We start from the raw sequence: 17453 nt of genomic DNA on the forward strand, positions 1-17453 counted from the left end.
TTAGTCAATTAATTATTGGTAAATAATTATTTTCTTTGGTATTGAATAAGGGAGATAACTTGTACATTATTGATTTATATAGTTTTAAGCGTGGAGTTAGAATAGCTTTAGAATAGCTTTTTTTTTAACCCTTGAGATGCGTGTGGTAGCTTAGCCTCTAAACATGAACATGGTAATTTCCTTTTCTATGTCTTCATTGTAAAACAGCTCAGCATTTTAAGGGTTAAAGGTTTTTTTTCACAAGTTTTGCTTGTTAGAGAGTGTGTTTTCTTTCTTGATTTCATTCCAGCATATTGATGTGTTTTTTTTTTTTTTATAAAAGAGTTACACGCCACGGGAAGTGTTCGCGTACATTTTGTTTTCCAGCAGACAAAAAACGAATGTTTTACACACAAGAGTTCTTCTGTCTTTCTTTCCTCAATGCAAAACACAAAAACACACAGGCATTAGTAAACAAACAGCCAACTCTTCCAGCCCCCATGTGTCTGTTTACCTTTCAAACGAGCTGTGTTTTTTTGATTTCGTGTGTGCTGGCTTCGAGGCTATCTGGTGACGTGAGTCTCGTGACGCCAGCGCTGCACAGCACGACCGTTCACAGGTCACTGTGACATACATCATTTTTTTTTTTTAACTTGAGGTGAATTTTTAAGCAAAAAGTTTAAGCCAAATTACCATCTCCCCCCCCCCCCTTCTCGAGCAATTTAGAGCATTTTACCTTAAGTCGTTTTCCAGAGCATAAGCAAAGTAATAACAGGAAATATCCATCGTTGTACCAGGAGACTGGTGTCTACGTAGAACTAGACCTATAGGAATAGCGTCACCTTTGCCTATTTTTCGGTCGGGGCACCACCCAAGATTTTCCGACCATCCATCTCCATTCCTCCTTGTCCCCCCGCCCTGGATAGAACCTCTCTCAAAGATAGGCATTCCTTTATGTTGTCTTAAATCGATTTCATTGTCTGCCTCTTTTTTTTTTCTTCCTGGTACTGTTCCCTGAAGGAAGGTCTTTGCGAGTCCTGAGGCCCTTGTAATATAGTCGTAGAGTTTAAGTTTTTTTTTTTTACTGTAGTTAGCAGGTCAGCGTGGGGTCAAATTTACTGTATTAATCCTGTTTCGAGTCTCTTTTAGTTGTAATGCCGTCTTTGCACGAATAACTACTTATTACAAAACAAAGATGATTAGGGATTGGACAGGATGTGTGATGAATGGGTGAAATACACATTTGCGAGCTATTATTTTTTCGAATCCTAGAACTTGGGATATTTATCCTCATCATTTATCCTTACTAATAAAGGCAATGGGTGGTGTTCGGACAGCTTCGCTTGTTCTTTTCAGTGGATGATAGCATGCCAAATGCGATTGCCGGAAGCGCATCAAAGTTCAGCTCTGACGTCAGCGTTCACTTATTGAGATAGAGAGAAACAGAGAAACGATTGGACCTCATTCACCAATCGTAAACAAACAACATTTAGCCACGTGGTGCTCTATCTCTTCTATATAATTTACGATCTCATGTTTAATTCGTGATGGTTGTCACGTGACAGTTTTTTTCCCGTTGTTTTTTTCAATTAAGATCACGTGACTAAATGTTGTTTGTTTACGATTGGTGAATGAGGTCCATTGGTAGACGAAATGCATGGCTGAAGTTGGACAAAGTCACTCTCCAAACAAAAAGAAATGAAAATAAAATCTATATTCACCCTTATCAGACAACGAATTCATCCGCGTGATGCAAAGCAAGTAATTTAGGTCACAGCTGGGTCTTTGTATCCATCTAAAGCTATTTGAAGTTGAACTTGAAAACAATATTAAATTATATGTATCTTATTTTGATTTGTTTGATTAGTTTGGGTCGTTCGTCTTGGGAAAGACGTTTCTGACGTCCAGAGCCTTACAATATTTAGCCAGCTCGGACGTTTTGATCTCTGGATAAACGTCTCTACCAAACTCCGTACAACTCGACCAGTTTATTGATAACCAAATAATAAGTTTTTGCCTGGCCGTGTGGATGACACTTCAAAATATAGGTAGTGGTTCTGGGATCAAGTCTTACTTAAGCTTTCGCTTGCCAACTTTGCATAAACTACTTCGATGCGGACATTACAGGATCGTGTGATGAAAAGTATTTCTTTTGGATTCACTCACAATTTACCAGCGAGGTCAATGATCTTAACAAGATCTCGGAGTTTTTCAATGCGTCACATAGAACTTTGACGCAGATATGTGCTCTCAATGCCCCATATAGCTCTGACTCAAAAATGTGTTCTCAATGCTTCTTATAGCTCTGACTCAAAAATGTGTTCTCAATGCGTCTTATAGCTCTGACTCAGACATGTGTTTTCAATACATCATAGAGCTCTGACTCCAAAAGACATGTGTTCTCAATGTGTCTTATAGCTCTGACTCAGACATGTGTTCTCAATGCGTCTTATAGCTCTGACTCAGACATGTGTTTTCAATGCTTCATAGAGCTCTGACTCAGACATGTGTTCTCAATGCGTCTTATAGCTCTGACTCAGACATGTGTTTTCAATGCTTCATAGAGCTCTGACTCAGACATGTGTTCTCAATGCGTCTTATAGCTCTGACTCAGACATGTGTTTTCAATGCTTCATAGAGCTCTGATTCGAACAGACATGTGTTCTCAATGCGTCTTATAGCTCTGACTCAGACATGTGTTTTCAATGCTTCATAGAGCTCTGACTCAGACATGTGTTCTCAATGCGTCTTATAGCTCTGACTCAGACATGTGTTTTCAATGCTTCATGGAGCTCTGACTCAGACATGTGTTCTCAATGTGTCTTATAGCTCTGACTCAGACATGTGTTTTCAATGCTTCATAGAGCTCTGACTCAGACATGTGTTCTCAATGCGTCTTATAGCTCTGACTCAGACATGTGTTTTCAATGCTTCATGGAGCTCTGACTCAGACATGTATCTCCAGATCTCTGTAATAGTTTTAAAGCGCACAAAGCCCAAACGCTGCCCACGAAGGAAGGTTATATTTCAAATTAACCTAAAACAAGCACATACACATAAATAATCTTAGTTTGGCGAAATAGTTTCCCCATCCCACCCTCTCGCCCCCACCCACAAGCACATTGTTTAATTAAATCTTCTTGTCATTTTCCCTTCCGTCTGTAGATATGTACTGTCATTATAACCAAATCTTTAATAGTGTTTTTGTTTGGTGATGTCACAGTGTGGTCTGAAGCTGTGCAAATGTTTTAGCTGTTAGGGTGTTTGCAAAGGTTGTCTATGACTGGATGCTTGGTGTCGCCCACATGATTGTTACATTACTGGATGCTTGGTGTCGCCCACATGATTGTTACATTGGTGGATGCTTGGTGTAGCTCACAAGATTGTTACATTACTGGATGCTTGGTGTAGCCCACATGATTGTTACATTAATGAGTACTTGGTGTCTCCCACATGATTGTTACATTACTGAATGTTTGGTGTAGCCCACATGATTGTTACATTGGTGGATGCTTGGTGTAGCCCACATGATTGTTACATTAATGAGTACTTGGTGTCTCCCACATGATTGTTACATTACTGAATGTTTGGTGTAGCCCACATGATTGTTACATTACTGAATGCTTGGCGTAGCCCACATGATTGTTACATTACTGGATACTTAGCGTGGCCCACATGATTGTTACATTACTGAATGCTTGGTGTCGCCCACATGCCGGGTTGTCAATAGTTGTCATTGCATTTATAAAGCACTTACTGAGAGGTCATCTATTGTTTCCCCGAGTTGAATCTCGCGTGAGGTCAAGTATGCAGTGGTCTTTGGTAATGACAGTCATGACATGTCACGTTAGCCTATCCGGTCATGTGTCATACAGGATGTCAATGCAATATCCCTGTGCTGACAGTGGGTATATTCATTATCAGTTTTAACATAGGTTTCATTGTTTATAATTTGGTATGAGCATAAAGACACGGAGTCTATTGAATTGTGTTATTTTTACTATTATCAAAGTTTCAATGAATGTGGGATTATTTTCAAGACCTGAACTGTTTGATATTACACCGCACGGTACAGTGTAACACTGATTATGTGATGTGTAGATTCAGATTTTAACTGATAGAAATTTACAAGTTTTAATACATTTTAAGACAGTCTTTGATTTTTGGTTTGATTGTGGACTAGTGTAAAAATAAATAAACGCCAATATGGCTTTTCAGATATCTTCTGGAAAAATTAATAGGTAGTTTGTTGTTTTTTTTTTAATGAAAACTTGCTGACGTATTTGCGAATTTTTTTTTCAAGATGTTAGGTATATCTCTTTAATTTCTGTTTAATTTATAATCTCTTTCCGTTCTCGTTCTCTCTCTTTCTCTCTCTCTCCCTCTCCTTCTCTCTCTCTTTCTCTCCTTCTCTCTCTCCATCTCTCTCTCTCTTTCTCTCTATCTTTATTTCTCTCTCTTTCTATTTATCTCTTTCTCTCTATATCTCTTTCCCTCTCATTCTTTTTCTCTCTCTTTCTTTCTCTTTCTCTCTTTCTCTCTATCTCTTTCTCTCTCTCCTTCTCTCTCTCTCTTTATCTCTCTCTTTCTCTCTCTCTCTCTTTATCTCTCTCTTTCTCTCTCTCTCTCTTTCTTCCTCTATGTCTCTCTTTCTTTCTCTCTCTCCCTTTATCCCTCTCTTTCTCTCTCTTTTTCTCTCTTTCTTTCAATCTATCTCTCTTTATCTCTCTCTTTCTCTCTCTCTCTTTTACCTCTGACTTTCTCTTCTCCCATCTTTATCTCTCTCCTTCTTTTTTTCTCTCTCTTTATCTCTATCTTTCTTTCTCTTTATCTCTCTTTCTCTCTTTCTCTCTCTTTTACCTCTGACTGTCTCTTCACCCATCTTTCCCTCTCTCATTCTTTCTCTCTCTCTTTATCTCTATCTCTCTTTCTCTTTATCTCTCTTTCTCTCTCTTTCTCTCTCTCTCTCTCTCTCTTCTTACACTCCAAACTTGCTTGCGACATTCATAGTAGTAGTTGAGACGCACAATATTCTTTTTGACTCTCCTGGTGTACTGTACATATAGTGTACAAGGTTTGGTTCTGTCAGTCAATCAATACCTTGTTACACACCACGGCCTGCCTCGGTGTTGTGGTCTAATACATACACTTTTATAGGTACGAATCGATTACAATAGGCCGCTGGGTCTCAGCTGACCCTAAAACCATGACCTATATGGCTAATCACTGAGAAATGTCAACAAGGAAAAGTGAGCTCTAAGTAAATATGACATGTTTTGAAACATTATCCCCCTTTTATATTTTTAAAGCCCGTATTCTATATTTAGAACAGAACAGTTTTAACAATCTATAGTTATAATAAGGATAGCGCTAAAATAAGTAGTGTTAGTATCAACAAAGAGAAACTGTTAACCCTAATCCCAACGCTAATTTAGGTTTAAAGGTATCCCCATTCAGACCTTGTGATCGATGAAGTTCATCTATTTGTTTGGTCGACGGTTAACGAGGGTGTTATATGGCCAGCACAAAGACCAAATCGCATTTACTTGCCCAACGTAGGTAGCCATTAGAATTCAAAAGTTATAACTCACAATCTGGACAGGGATTTGAACTCTAGATACCTCGGTGTGGAATCAGAAACCCCGTTAGTAACCATGCTGAGAACTACTCACTTAGTGAACGTGAAAGGAAGCGGGCAATGAGTTTTAAGGTCGCCTTGCCCCCGTACAAGGACAGTCCTAATGCCGCACACGAACCAGTTCTCTTTCTATCAAATCCTTGTCCCGATCGCCATTCATGCAGAACGCGACGTTAATACAGAATGTGGTCAACTGTTTCCACGTCCTCGATGCAGTGGCGGCACCGTGTGTCGTAGTTCTCCCGTAGCCATCCGAAGTAAGCACCAATTGGACAGTGACTTGACTCGGAATCGGGCTAGGAACGCTTGTTCCGCACGATTAAGTTGCCGCCACGCATCCTTTCTGCCTGGTCTACTCAACTGCCTATGGAGTTCTCGGCCTTTGCCGGAAGAATCCTGTCGTAGCAAAGTGCCAACTATCGCGTGGCTAGGTACACTCTCCGTGCGGAAGTCAAGTCTATTTCTCTCGGCCACCAAGCCCCAAACCTAATTCTACGTCTGTACAAAATGAATGAAAACTATTTTTTTTCTTTGGTCGGAAATTTCTCAACTTTTTGTCCACTTGTATAAATTTATAGTTGGACAATGTTTCTCTCTTCTACCAATAATTGTTTTTTTATGTTTAAAAAAGCCACTAATGATTAGGTCACAATTATATTCGAGGTATTAACAAGAATATAATTATAATCAGACATGACACATGCACTTTTATTACGCATTAATAGACAGGATGAAAGTGATCGGTGTAACTAATGACTTGAGTAACTATCATTGTCTTTTGAAATGCTTCGAATTGAAATTTTGTACTGGTAAAGTTATATCCTAGTTACCGGTAGTTAGGCTTACTGTGAGACAGGACAAGCTTGAAATATTAGTTCATTTTCTTTAGATTTTTTTTTTAATAACAAAGGGAGACAACTAATTTAATTTTTTTTTAAAAATAAATTAAGGGACACAAATCGGTTGTGATACAGCCCTGCGTAATAGTGCGTTTAAACTCATTAACTCCCTGTATAGTGATGTACTCATCTACCCATGTACGCAACTACCTTGAATTGGCATTAAGACAACTCTGTATCCCAGGTGTACACCCTTGTCAATTACAAGTCTATGTTTGTGTACGTTTAATTGTTATTGTATTAGCAGCATTGTTTTCTATTCCAACACAGCACTCCTATAGTTCAAAGTTCAGATTGCCCGTTCCCACCCCTCTTCTTCAACGTCTGCCTGGCAATCAGACGTTGTTAAATTTAATTGAAAAATAAAATTGGTAAAAAAAAAAAGTTTGGCTAACTTGAGGACAAGAGAGAGAGAGAGAGAGAGAGAGAGAGAACGAAAAAGGAGTCAAAGTGGAGTGGGGGAGAGAAAGGAAGAAGAACTCGTTTTAACCTTGGGCCAAACAATAGAGTGTGGTTGTTGATGCGCTCAACAGGGCCTTCGTAAACAAGGATGAGTCTGTGTTATGTACCTCAAAGGGGCCTACGTAAAGAATGATAGGCCAAGTCTGCGTTATCAAAATTGACAGGGCCTAAATAAAGAATGATAAGCCACATCAACAGAGCCTTAGTAATGAATAAGTCTGTGTTATCCACATCAACAGGGCCTAAATAAAGAATGACAAGTCTGTGTTATCCACATCAACAGAGCCTTAGTAATGAATAAGTCTGTGTTATGTACCTCAACAGGGCCTAAATAAAGAATGATAAGCCTGTGTTATCCACATCAACAGGGCCTAAATAAAGAATGATAAGCCTGTGTTATCCACATCAACAGAGCCTTAGTAATGAATAAGTCTGTGTTATCCACATCAACAGGGCCTAAATAAAGAATGATAATTATGTTCTACACATCAACAGGGCCTAAGTAAAGAAAGATATATGTTATCCACATCAACAGGGCCTATGTAAAGAAAGATGAGTCTGTTCTCCACATCAACAGGGCCTATGTAAAGAAGGATAAGTCTGTTCTCCACATCCACAGGGCCTATGTAAAGAAGGATAAGTCTGTTCTCCACATCAACAGGGCCTATGTAAAGAAGGATGAGTCTGTTCTCCACATCAACAGGGTCTAAGTAAAGAAGGATAAGTCTGTTCTCCACATCAACAGGGCCTATGTAAAGAAAGATAAGTCTGTTCTCCACATCAACAGGGCCTATGTAAAGAAGGATAAGTCTGTTCTCCACATCAACAGGGCCTATGTAAAGAAGGATAAGTCTGTTCTCCACATCAACAGGGCCTATGTAAAGAAGGATAAGTCTGTTCTCCACATCAACAGGGCCTATGTAAAGAAGGATGAGTCTGTTCTCCACATTAACAGGGTCTAAGTAAAGAAGGATAAGTCTGTTCTCCACATCAACAGGGCCTAAGTAAAGGATGATAAGTCTGTTCTCCACATCAACAGGGCCTAAGTTAAGGATGATAAGTCTGTTCCCCACATCAACAGGGCCTAAGTAAAGGATGTTAAGTCTGTTCTCCACATCAACAGGGCCTAAGTAAAGGATGATAAGTCTGTTCTCCACATCAACAGGGCCTAAGTAAAGGATGTTAAGTCTGTTCTCCACATCAACAGGGCCTAAGTAAAGGATGATAAGTCTGTTCTCCACATCAACAGGGCCTAAGTAAAGGATGATAAGTCTGTTCTCCACGTCAACAGGGCCTAAGTAAAGAATGATAAGTCTGTTCTCAACGTCAACAGGGCCTAAGTAAAGGATGATAAGTCTGTTCTCCACATCAGCTGGGCCTAAGTAAAGGATGATACGTCTGTTCTCCACATCAACAGGGCCTAAGTAAAGGATGATAAGTCTGTTCTCCACATCAACAGGGCCTAAGTAAAGGATGTTAAGTCTGTTCTCCACATCAACAGGGCCTAAGTAAAGAATGATGAGCATTGTTATCCGCATCAAAAGGACTTATGTAACGGAAAGTGTCTGTGTAATCGATGTCAAAATGATCTGTATATTGGAAGGTGAGCATGTGTAATCGAGTTCACGAAGAACTTTGTATTAGCAGATGAAGCTGTGTGGAATCGATTATCTCTATTGTTCATCCTTTTCCCCGCAATTTTTTTTCTAGACATTTTCATAAATAACATTTTCTTTTTTAATCTTTGACATTTTAAAGGCAATGAACTTTTTAAGAAACAAAAAATAAAAAAAAAGAAACAATATGGAGATGTTAAGGGACGAAGTGAAAAAATAAGAAAAGAAAATAGTTAGCAGTTTGTTTAAAATAAACAAAATGTTTTTTTTAATATTTAATATTTAAACATTTTTTCTTAAAGCTTATCTAAGGGGAAGAACTTGTTTTCTCGCTGTCCATAGCTTTCTTAGTCACATTCTCTCTCAAACTAGTGCGGTCTAAGGCTATGTCTTCCAAATGGTCAGTATCAATGTTCACTGATTTTAAATCCCTTTTTATCACATCAACGTAACGGAGGTGGGGGGCGACCACTTTTTCTGGTTGTCATTTATGCCCACATTTAGCTTCAAGATGAAAGAGTAAAACCTAGAAAATCACTGCAATTAGTTGTTCGCAGACGGCATCACCTGTGCGTGCTAGTTAAGCCTGCTAGATCTAGATGTAGATATAGGCCTATTTCCCTGTTAGCCCTTTTAGGTTTTATATATTGGCCAGTCGTAGAAATGTTGCAGAAACCTGTCAAATAAGTCTATAGGGTCTGAGGCTGAGCATCTTATCTTATCTTATATAATACAGACGTTACTTCAAAAAAGAAGATGATTACGTCCTACGCGTCATGCATTTAGTCATGCATATTAACCAATGACTTAAAGTCTGCCAAGTCACTGGTTTTCCTGGCTAGCTCAGGCAACCCATTCCATGCTCTAATAGCACTAGGGAAGAAGGAGTATTGTCCTAGCATATGGGACGAGGAATGTGCCTTTATCTTTGTGTCTCTCAGAGTATTTTATTAAATTTTGTTTTTGTATTTGAAGATTATGGTTCAGTGTTTTATGTATGATTGCTACTTTACTTTTGAGCCTTCTGTCCTGAAGGCTTTCTAAATTTAGTGTTTTTACTCTCAATACTGTAGGATTCATTACTTTTTTTTTATATCAAACAAAATTATAAATTACCACTATTTAATGAACTAATAGGTTAATTTTTTAAATTTTTTATTTTACTGCTTTATGTTTTGTTAGGTTCAATGAATAATAATAAAGTTTGAACCTGATCCGAGAAATGGGTGTGGGAGAAATAATGTGTTCAAATTTTGTACCAGACAGAGTGAGTTGATATAACCTCTGAAGTAAAGCCTAAGTTTAGATTGGCTCGAAATGAAGATTAAGAACCTTTGAGCGGATTTTGGGAGGAAGTAATTTTTTAACGCTTTTATGAATATAATTAAATGTTTTTTTTTGTTTTTTTTAACAACGGTGGATATAAAAAAAAATGAAAAAAGGTCGATATTAATTTCAAATCCCACATGGATATCACTTGATTGTATATTCAGGTTTTTATTTATGGACATTACGTAATCGTTCGATATAGTGAATGGGGTCAATTGCAGAACGAGGCTAGCGCCAACATTTCAGGTACAAAAACTTACAAAGCAGAAGTGTGCCAGTCGATACCAGAAGTTTCATTTTTTTTTTACCACAGTAAAGATGTCGTCTGCTCATTCCGTCAAAGTGGAAACATCAAAACGTCTGCTAATCCTCTTACCGTTTAGTGTGCGCGCGCGAGTGTATAGTGTCACTGGGCAGTTCTGTATCTCCACGTCTGCAGTGAAACATTATTTACCAGACGTCTTAGGCAGTAAAGTGCAAGACTAAGCCGTCATGTCAACTGAATCAACTTAGTGTCAGAAACCTTCTTGCCAACTTCCCGCCTGCAGCTCACCAGGAATGGAGGAAGTTACAATACTCTCTATGAAAATCGTTGGGTGTCTGGATGTTATCCTCAATAGATGTCAGGCCTTCTGTTGTTTTCTGTTGCCTAGTGATACAGAAAGACTTAGTGTGATGCAGTGTTTGTCAAACGTTTGCCAGTGGCGCTTCCATAAACGAACGGAATTTCGTTGTCAAACAACCATCAACTCATCCGCCCCGCCCCCCCCCACTAGCCGAGTGGGGTCCAGGGGATCGCGGCAAGTTTCAGCATTTGTCTCCGTGAGGGCTTGAAGAATGTGATGAAAAAGAGAAAGAAACGCAAAGACATTTTTTTCTGGTTTTTCTTTGCAAATACATGTCCATGTTTGAAATCCAAATGAACATAATGAATGTCACTTTAATTTAGTCAGTTAAATCTTTGCTTTTTTTTTTTTTTAATGTTTCGCATATAATTTTTTGTCTTTTGATTACTAGAAAAAAAAATTTCTGGAGATAGTATTAGAGTGTAGCAGGTTATCCCTCTAGTCAGCAAGGGTATTTGCAAGCTTTCTTGGCAGGGTAAGGGGCGGAGCCCCATGCACAATGCGTTTTCCATTATTCTGAACTTCAGTTAATCATTCTCCAGGCGTATAAAACTTACTTTTTTTCTCCTATTAAGAAGAGCGCATGTAAGAAGGGCTAGAACGGGCCAATACTCATGTCGCATTTAGTCTACAAGGTACATATAAGGCATGTACATATGGTAGCGAACGTACGGTATCGTTTTAAGATGATCTTCGTATGATAACTTTGTAATAAGTTTCGAACCTTCCATCAGAAATTAAGATTTTTACTCCCTAACCCAAACCACTTTAAGGAAGTGAAGGGATGGAAGCGGGCAGGGCTCGAACTCGGAAACACCTTTACGACAGCCCGAAGTGCATACTACATGACCAATACAAATTTCTTCATTAGCCACACGACCAACGCAAATTTCTTGATTAGCCACACGACCAATGCAAATTTCTAATCAAGATCAGACATGGGCGGCAGCAGTCTAAAATCAAACAGGTTATAGACTATTAAATACTAATGGACTGGTTGAAAATGTTTATTCAGGCTGTTTCTGTTTTCAATCTAAACAAAATGTTTCTGCCCTTTCTCATCGTGACCACGTGATGGCTTGAAATGGAAGAACCGCTCGCAAAGATAACATCGTTTTGAGAATTATGTAAATCTAATTAATTTACAATTCATCTTTACAAATAATAATGACGTTTACTTTTGGAACGGCTATCAGATCGAATATGCATAATCGATTCCTGTCCACACCTCCCCCACGTCGTGATGGCCCCACCCACCAAACACTGACACACACACACAAACACGCACATAAACTCGAACACACACAAAACACATACATACTCTTCCATTCAATATTTGTTAAAAGTGAAACCTGGCTAAGTAGTCATAAAATATTTAAACTAGAAGTCTACTGACTATTATAATGGGCACTATATGAAGTGGTTTAATATAAGAGCACCCTCCAGCAATCCCACTCTCTCTCTCTCTCACACACACACACACATGTTTTGCCTATCATTAAGTCTTGCTCTTTCTCTTCCATTCATTCTTTCTCTCTGTCCATTTATCCTTATTCGTTTGTTTTTTGACATTCACACTCCTTAGTGTCTGTCTATCTCATCCTCTCCTTCTCTCTTTATTAGTCAAACTCTCTCTATTGCTCTCTCACTCTCCTCTCACTCTCTCCTTATAGACAATCTTTCTCTCTTCTTGACTTACAGTTTTTCTCTCTCTTTATCGGTCTAATTCTCTTTTTTTTTCGGTCAAATTCGCTGTCTTTCTCTTTCTTTTCTCTCTCTCTCACTCTCTCTTTATCGGCCAAATTCTCTCTCTTTATTGCTAAAACTCTCTCATTCTGTTTCTCCCTCTCTTTCTTTATTGGTCAAACTCTCTCTTCTCTCACTCTGTCTTCCTCTCCCACGCACTCTCTCCTTACAGACAATCTCTTTCTCTTCTTTTCTCCTTACAACTCTCTCTCTCTTAATTCTCTAGCTTTACTCTTTATGACTTTTCGATTCAACTTTTCTCCTATCTGGCACAAACACTAAGCCGGAAGAATCAAGGAAAAATCCGCCCAACCTTTTCGGACACCTTTTCCCAAGGTTATCGCTTCCGTTGTCTCGGCGTTAAAGTCTGACATTTTATTTCTGCCTGTAAGGCCGGCCCAGTCCATTGTCTCCATTAAAACTAAAACAAACAATCTCTCTCCTGTCCGTCCGGCAACATTCCTGCTCTTCATCTAACAAGGGCGGTAACCCTGTTCACGTTAAATGGAAAGATAACTCTCTTGATTAAAATGCTTCCATTTTTTTAACAACCCCCAATTCCATTTCATTGAAACAATGTTGCCAATGTTCAACCCCAACCCGGGGCCAACCCAACCAACCACACAAGCTTATTTTTATTTATTGGCGATCGAAACTCAAATTGTAAGGCAATGCGTTTGGGGAATTATTTTAACTCATTTTTTTTTTAATTTACCTCCCTTTTCTTCCATTTTATACATTCTCTCCCCTTGCTAGGAGCCACGCGACTCCCCAACATCCATCAAAACCCATTCATTTTCTCCGTAATAGAAAAATTCACATGCAGACGACACTTACATTCCCACGTCGATGGAAAGGAAATCAAGGAGGCGTGGCTAACCCTTGTACGATCTCTATCACGTGAGGCTCGGATCGAGGCTAAGATGCTTTTCGGATTCTGTCCCCTGGTCGTATTAGGACTTCATTCAAACGTAACAAGCGTCGTCTGACGTCTGCTTGGGAAAGCAATAATAAATAATGATGCCTTAAAATATGTTGTTGTTTTTTCTACGTTTGTTTTGTTTTTGTTAGAGTTGCAAAAACAATATCGATCTTGAAGTGATTGGGTAGGCTATTGACCAGGCTTATATCGATAGCAGAGCAATTACGACTTAATAATTTTTTTATTTCGACAATCAAGATCTGGTCAATTATTGAATATTTTCTGTCCTCTTAGTCTGAGCCAAATCAAATCTAATCTTTTTTTTTTTTTTTTTTTTTTTTGGGGGGGGGGGGGGTAAAAATATCTATCTATCTATATCAATATCTAATAATAAATCTATATCTATCTATCTATCTATCTATCTATCTATCTATCTATCTATCTATCTATCTATCTATCTATCTATCTATCTATGTCGGTCTGTCCGTCCGTCTGTCTGTCTGTCTCACATTGTTTTCTATATAATGCAGCCGAGGTTTATAAACAGAACTGTCTTGATTGTGGGCGCACATAACAATAATTTGATAGATTCTGTGCATTGATAGAAACATTGCTTTATCAGCTAATATTTTTTATTTATGGAACAGTAAAATAGAGATGTAGAACCTTTTTTTGTGAAATATTTCTTGTGACGATCTAAAGCCTCATTGAAAGCTACACATTTTGCAAATAACATTCCAAAGCTTATAAAAAGATATCCTCTAAACGATAAACGAACCAATGTCAAGGACGCTATATTGAGATTCCATGTTGCCAACTAAAAATAACAGCTACAAAACGGGAGAGCTTAGAAAATGGGATTCTGCAGTGCTAAAAAAGTGTACACTAATTATCCTTAAAAAAATTACAAAAAAAAATAATGTATCGATACTCTTTATTCTGCGCACCGCATACACCAAAAAAGCTTGCTAATTATAGAACATCCTCCGTATATGTCAATCTCCAATATTAAAGAATAGGAAAAGGGGCATTCAAAAATCTGTTTCTTTGACATAGCTTTCTTCCATATGTAGGAAATGTAGAAGAAGAAAGAACTAAACCAAATATTATACATTTAGGAATGCTGAAATGTGAGATCTTAAAAATGATTTCATTAATGAAGTGGATCTCTCCCTATAGGCTACAAATGAGGATCTCTCTGTAGCGGTGAGCGTAGCTAGGAATTTGCCATCATTTGGGGGGTCCGGGGGGCTTGACCTCTGTGAGGGTAACCCTGCATTTTGCGTAATATTTAATATTTAATGTAAAAAAAAACCCACTTATTTTAGGCCCCCCTAATTTGGGGGGGGGGCATTTTCAAATTTCCCCCCTCCCCCCCCCCCCCCCAGCTACGCCTCTGCTCTATAGGCTACACTTGTGGATCTCTCTATAGGCTACAAGTACAAAAGGCGGACAGGAGGAAGAGCCCCGACAGTGATAAACTGTTTTGATATAATCTAAATATATGGCCCCCTTCAAAATTGTTGATTTCACTAATTCATTTTGAGAGGCGTGCGACGGGCCTGTGCAATGCCTCCCTCTTAACCGCCCACCCACCATCTCCTCTCTCTCCTCTCCTCTCTCTTTCCTCTCTCTCTCTCTCTTCCAGCCTCCCAGATCCTGGCTTTCCCTCTCACGCAACCAAACATCAATCGTAAATCCTCAATTATTGATAAATGATAAATAGCGTCGATAAAGTACAGGAGGAGGGGCGTCCTAGGGTGCAGCGCTGAGGTAGCTTTTCATTTACTCTCTACCGCCCCTCCCCCCCTCCCTTTCATTCATTCCACTAATGTTTATTTTCTCTTTTACACAAGAGTCCGTCACTAATTGTGTGTGTATGTGTGTCTGTCTGTGAGTGAGTGTGACATATTAATTAAACGTGTGAAAACCCTTTCATTTAGTAGATGGAACTGTGAGCATAAGAAAGAAAGAACGCAGACAATGGCTCCCAACATCACAAAAGACGGTTGCTAATAAAGAATAAAGACAAAAAAACTTCATCCTCACAAAAGACGGGCACTACGAAAGTGACTAGTAAATCAAACCTTCTGTCTCTGACTTGTATATCATTCGCACAGACACTATAATGTATTGATTCTGTGTCATTGACATTCATAGTGAATTGCCTCCTAGATCTCGTTGGCTACTTAATGAATATAACAATAACTATGCATCAATGGGCTGACACTATAATACTCCTTCGATGTACTAATGGCTGGTGTATTGTTCACGTCTCTGGGACCAATACATTGTCTAAGTGGCTATGTCTAATGTATCGCCTTAGTCGATGTTCATTGCATTGCCTAAGATTCAACGTCTAATCAAGTCTAATGCATTGCCTAATTGTCAATTTCTGTTACATTGCCTAACTTTCAATGACTATAGTTTTGATTATGTGAAATTGTTTATGCACTGCGTATTACTATAGCCCGTTTAACTCTCTCTCTCCGTAATTATTTTTCCACGTTTCAAAGGAATTCTTCATTTCGCTCATTACTATTCTTCCCTGTTATAATTAAGCTTCAATAGCTTTGTTGTTTGTTATCAGAAAATGTTGTAGTTGGTGTAGAGTTAAAGGGAAATGTTATACAACACAAAGTCAAGTTTATAAAATTAAACATTAGTTTATTTTAATGAGGTCAAAAACCAACGATGGTAGCGTCGATCAGGAGAGAAAGAGAGTTAAATCCTCTACCTTCGTCTGTCCCTTAGTCTATTGGGCTGTCGAGGCACCATGCATCAATATGCCGACCCCCTCTCTCCATTCCTCTCTGTCTTTTTGCAAGGATTAGAGTTTCTTTCTGTCCATGCCTTGATATCCTCACAGTGCTTCATCTGTCTGCCTCTCCTTTTTTCTCTGGTACTGTTCCCTGCAGGAAAGTCTTTGAGAGCCTTACGGGCACGACATGGCTCAAAGTGTGCCGATGTGCCGAAAAAACCCTCAAAATCTTTGAGAGCCCTTGTGATGTGGCTTCCATATTGGTAATGTAAATGTTGTAAACTCCTGGCTTGGCTTTGACATGGACACTTAAAGTTTGTATTTCAACAATTCAAAGAAACGCCCCTTATATATTAAGAACAGAATATATATTTAATAAAAGTAATCAGAATAAAATTTTACCTGTAAATAGCGCCATCAAATGTTGAACTATTAAATATACAACTATGCAACTGCCTTATACTGTACTTCTACATTAGACTCAAAAACTCAAGCCTATGACAAGAATATCAATCTTCCAAGGGCCGCCACTCTAACTTAATAGAAAATTAAAACAATAATAAATAAACCTAGAATTTCTTAACTCTTACACCCAAGATTCTATCAAGTACTATTTACAATACTATATATACAAATACAATCAGCACAGGTAAGCTGTATTCTGGTATCTGGTGTAACGTCACCCTGCTTCTATGCTTGGACTTTGTTGCAACAATAATAAAAATCTGCTTCATACAACTAGGTTGCAGGAAACGAAATTTTAAAAAATTAACGGCTTGTTTTGAAATATTGTGGTACTCTTGAGACAATCAGAGGCACAATGGCTGAGGGGTAAAGCGCTTGTCTTCCGAACCGAACGGTTTCGAATCCTGGCATAGACTCGGATTTTTAATTTCGGGATCTTTGGGCGCCCCTGAGTCCACCCAGCTCTAATAGGTGCCTGACATTAGTTGGGGAAAGCAAAGACGGTTGTTCGTTGTCCTGGTCACGTGACACCCTTATTAACTGTGAGCCGGAGAAAAGGATTATCTTCCCTATAGACACCTAAGTAACGTTAAGACTCAACCCATCCCGTGGGGATACAGGTATTGGGATCGGTTCCAGGAATGAGTGGCCACAACTTGTATGAGTCCTGTGCGAGGCCCCCACCAAAGCCCAAAGGCACATTCCTCATTCCATATTCTAAGAAAAGTTTGTACAAATACTTCTTTTTACCTAGTGCTATTAGAGCATGGAATGGGTTACCTGAGCTAGCCAGGAAAACCAGTGACTTGGCAGAATTTAAGTCATTGGTTAATATGCATGACTGAATGCATGACGCGTAGGACGTAATCATCTTCTTTTTTGAAGTAACGTCTGTATTATATAGGATATAAGATAAGTCTGAAAGGGGAAGTTTTTTATTTCCTTTTACCTTTGAATGTTAATTTACCAAAATTTTTTGTCTAGAAACATTGAACTGTCTTAACCTCTCA

The 17453-nt window shown here is 38.7% G+C and overlaps 1 protein-coding gene across 11 annotated transcripts in view; it reads left to right on the forward strand.

Annotated features, from left to right (window-relative positions):
- Positions 1-17453, forward strand: part of LOC106076031 (endothelin-converting enzyme homolog) — a 259051-nt gene that overhangs the window by 192768 nt on the left and 48830 nt on the right. For 2 of the 11 annotated variants that reach the window (XM_056011147.1, XM_056011298.1), the window contains exon 2: positions 3992-4220. The exons of 6 other annotated variants lie outside the window; for them this stretch is intronic. In XM_056011147.1, coding sequence (XP_055867122.1) covers positions 4186-4220 — 35 coding nt within the window. In that variant the 5' untranslated portion in view covers positions 3992-4185. Of the gene's footprint in view, positions 1-3914; positions 4221-17453 lie in introns of all 11 variants that reach the window. 3 more of the 11 variants (XM_056011085.1, XM_056011423.1, XM_056011219.1) reach the window with 3 other exon arrangements.

This window comes from Biomphalaria glabrata, chromosome 1, assembly GCF_947242115.1.
Source record: "Biomphalaria glabrata chromosome 1, xgBioGlab47.1, whole genome shotgun sequence".
Lineage (NCBI taxonomy): Eukaryota > Metazoa > Mollusca > Gastropoda > Planorbidae > Biomphalaria > Biomphalaria glabrata.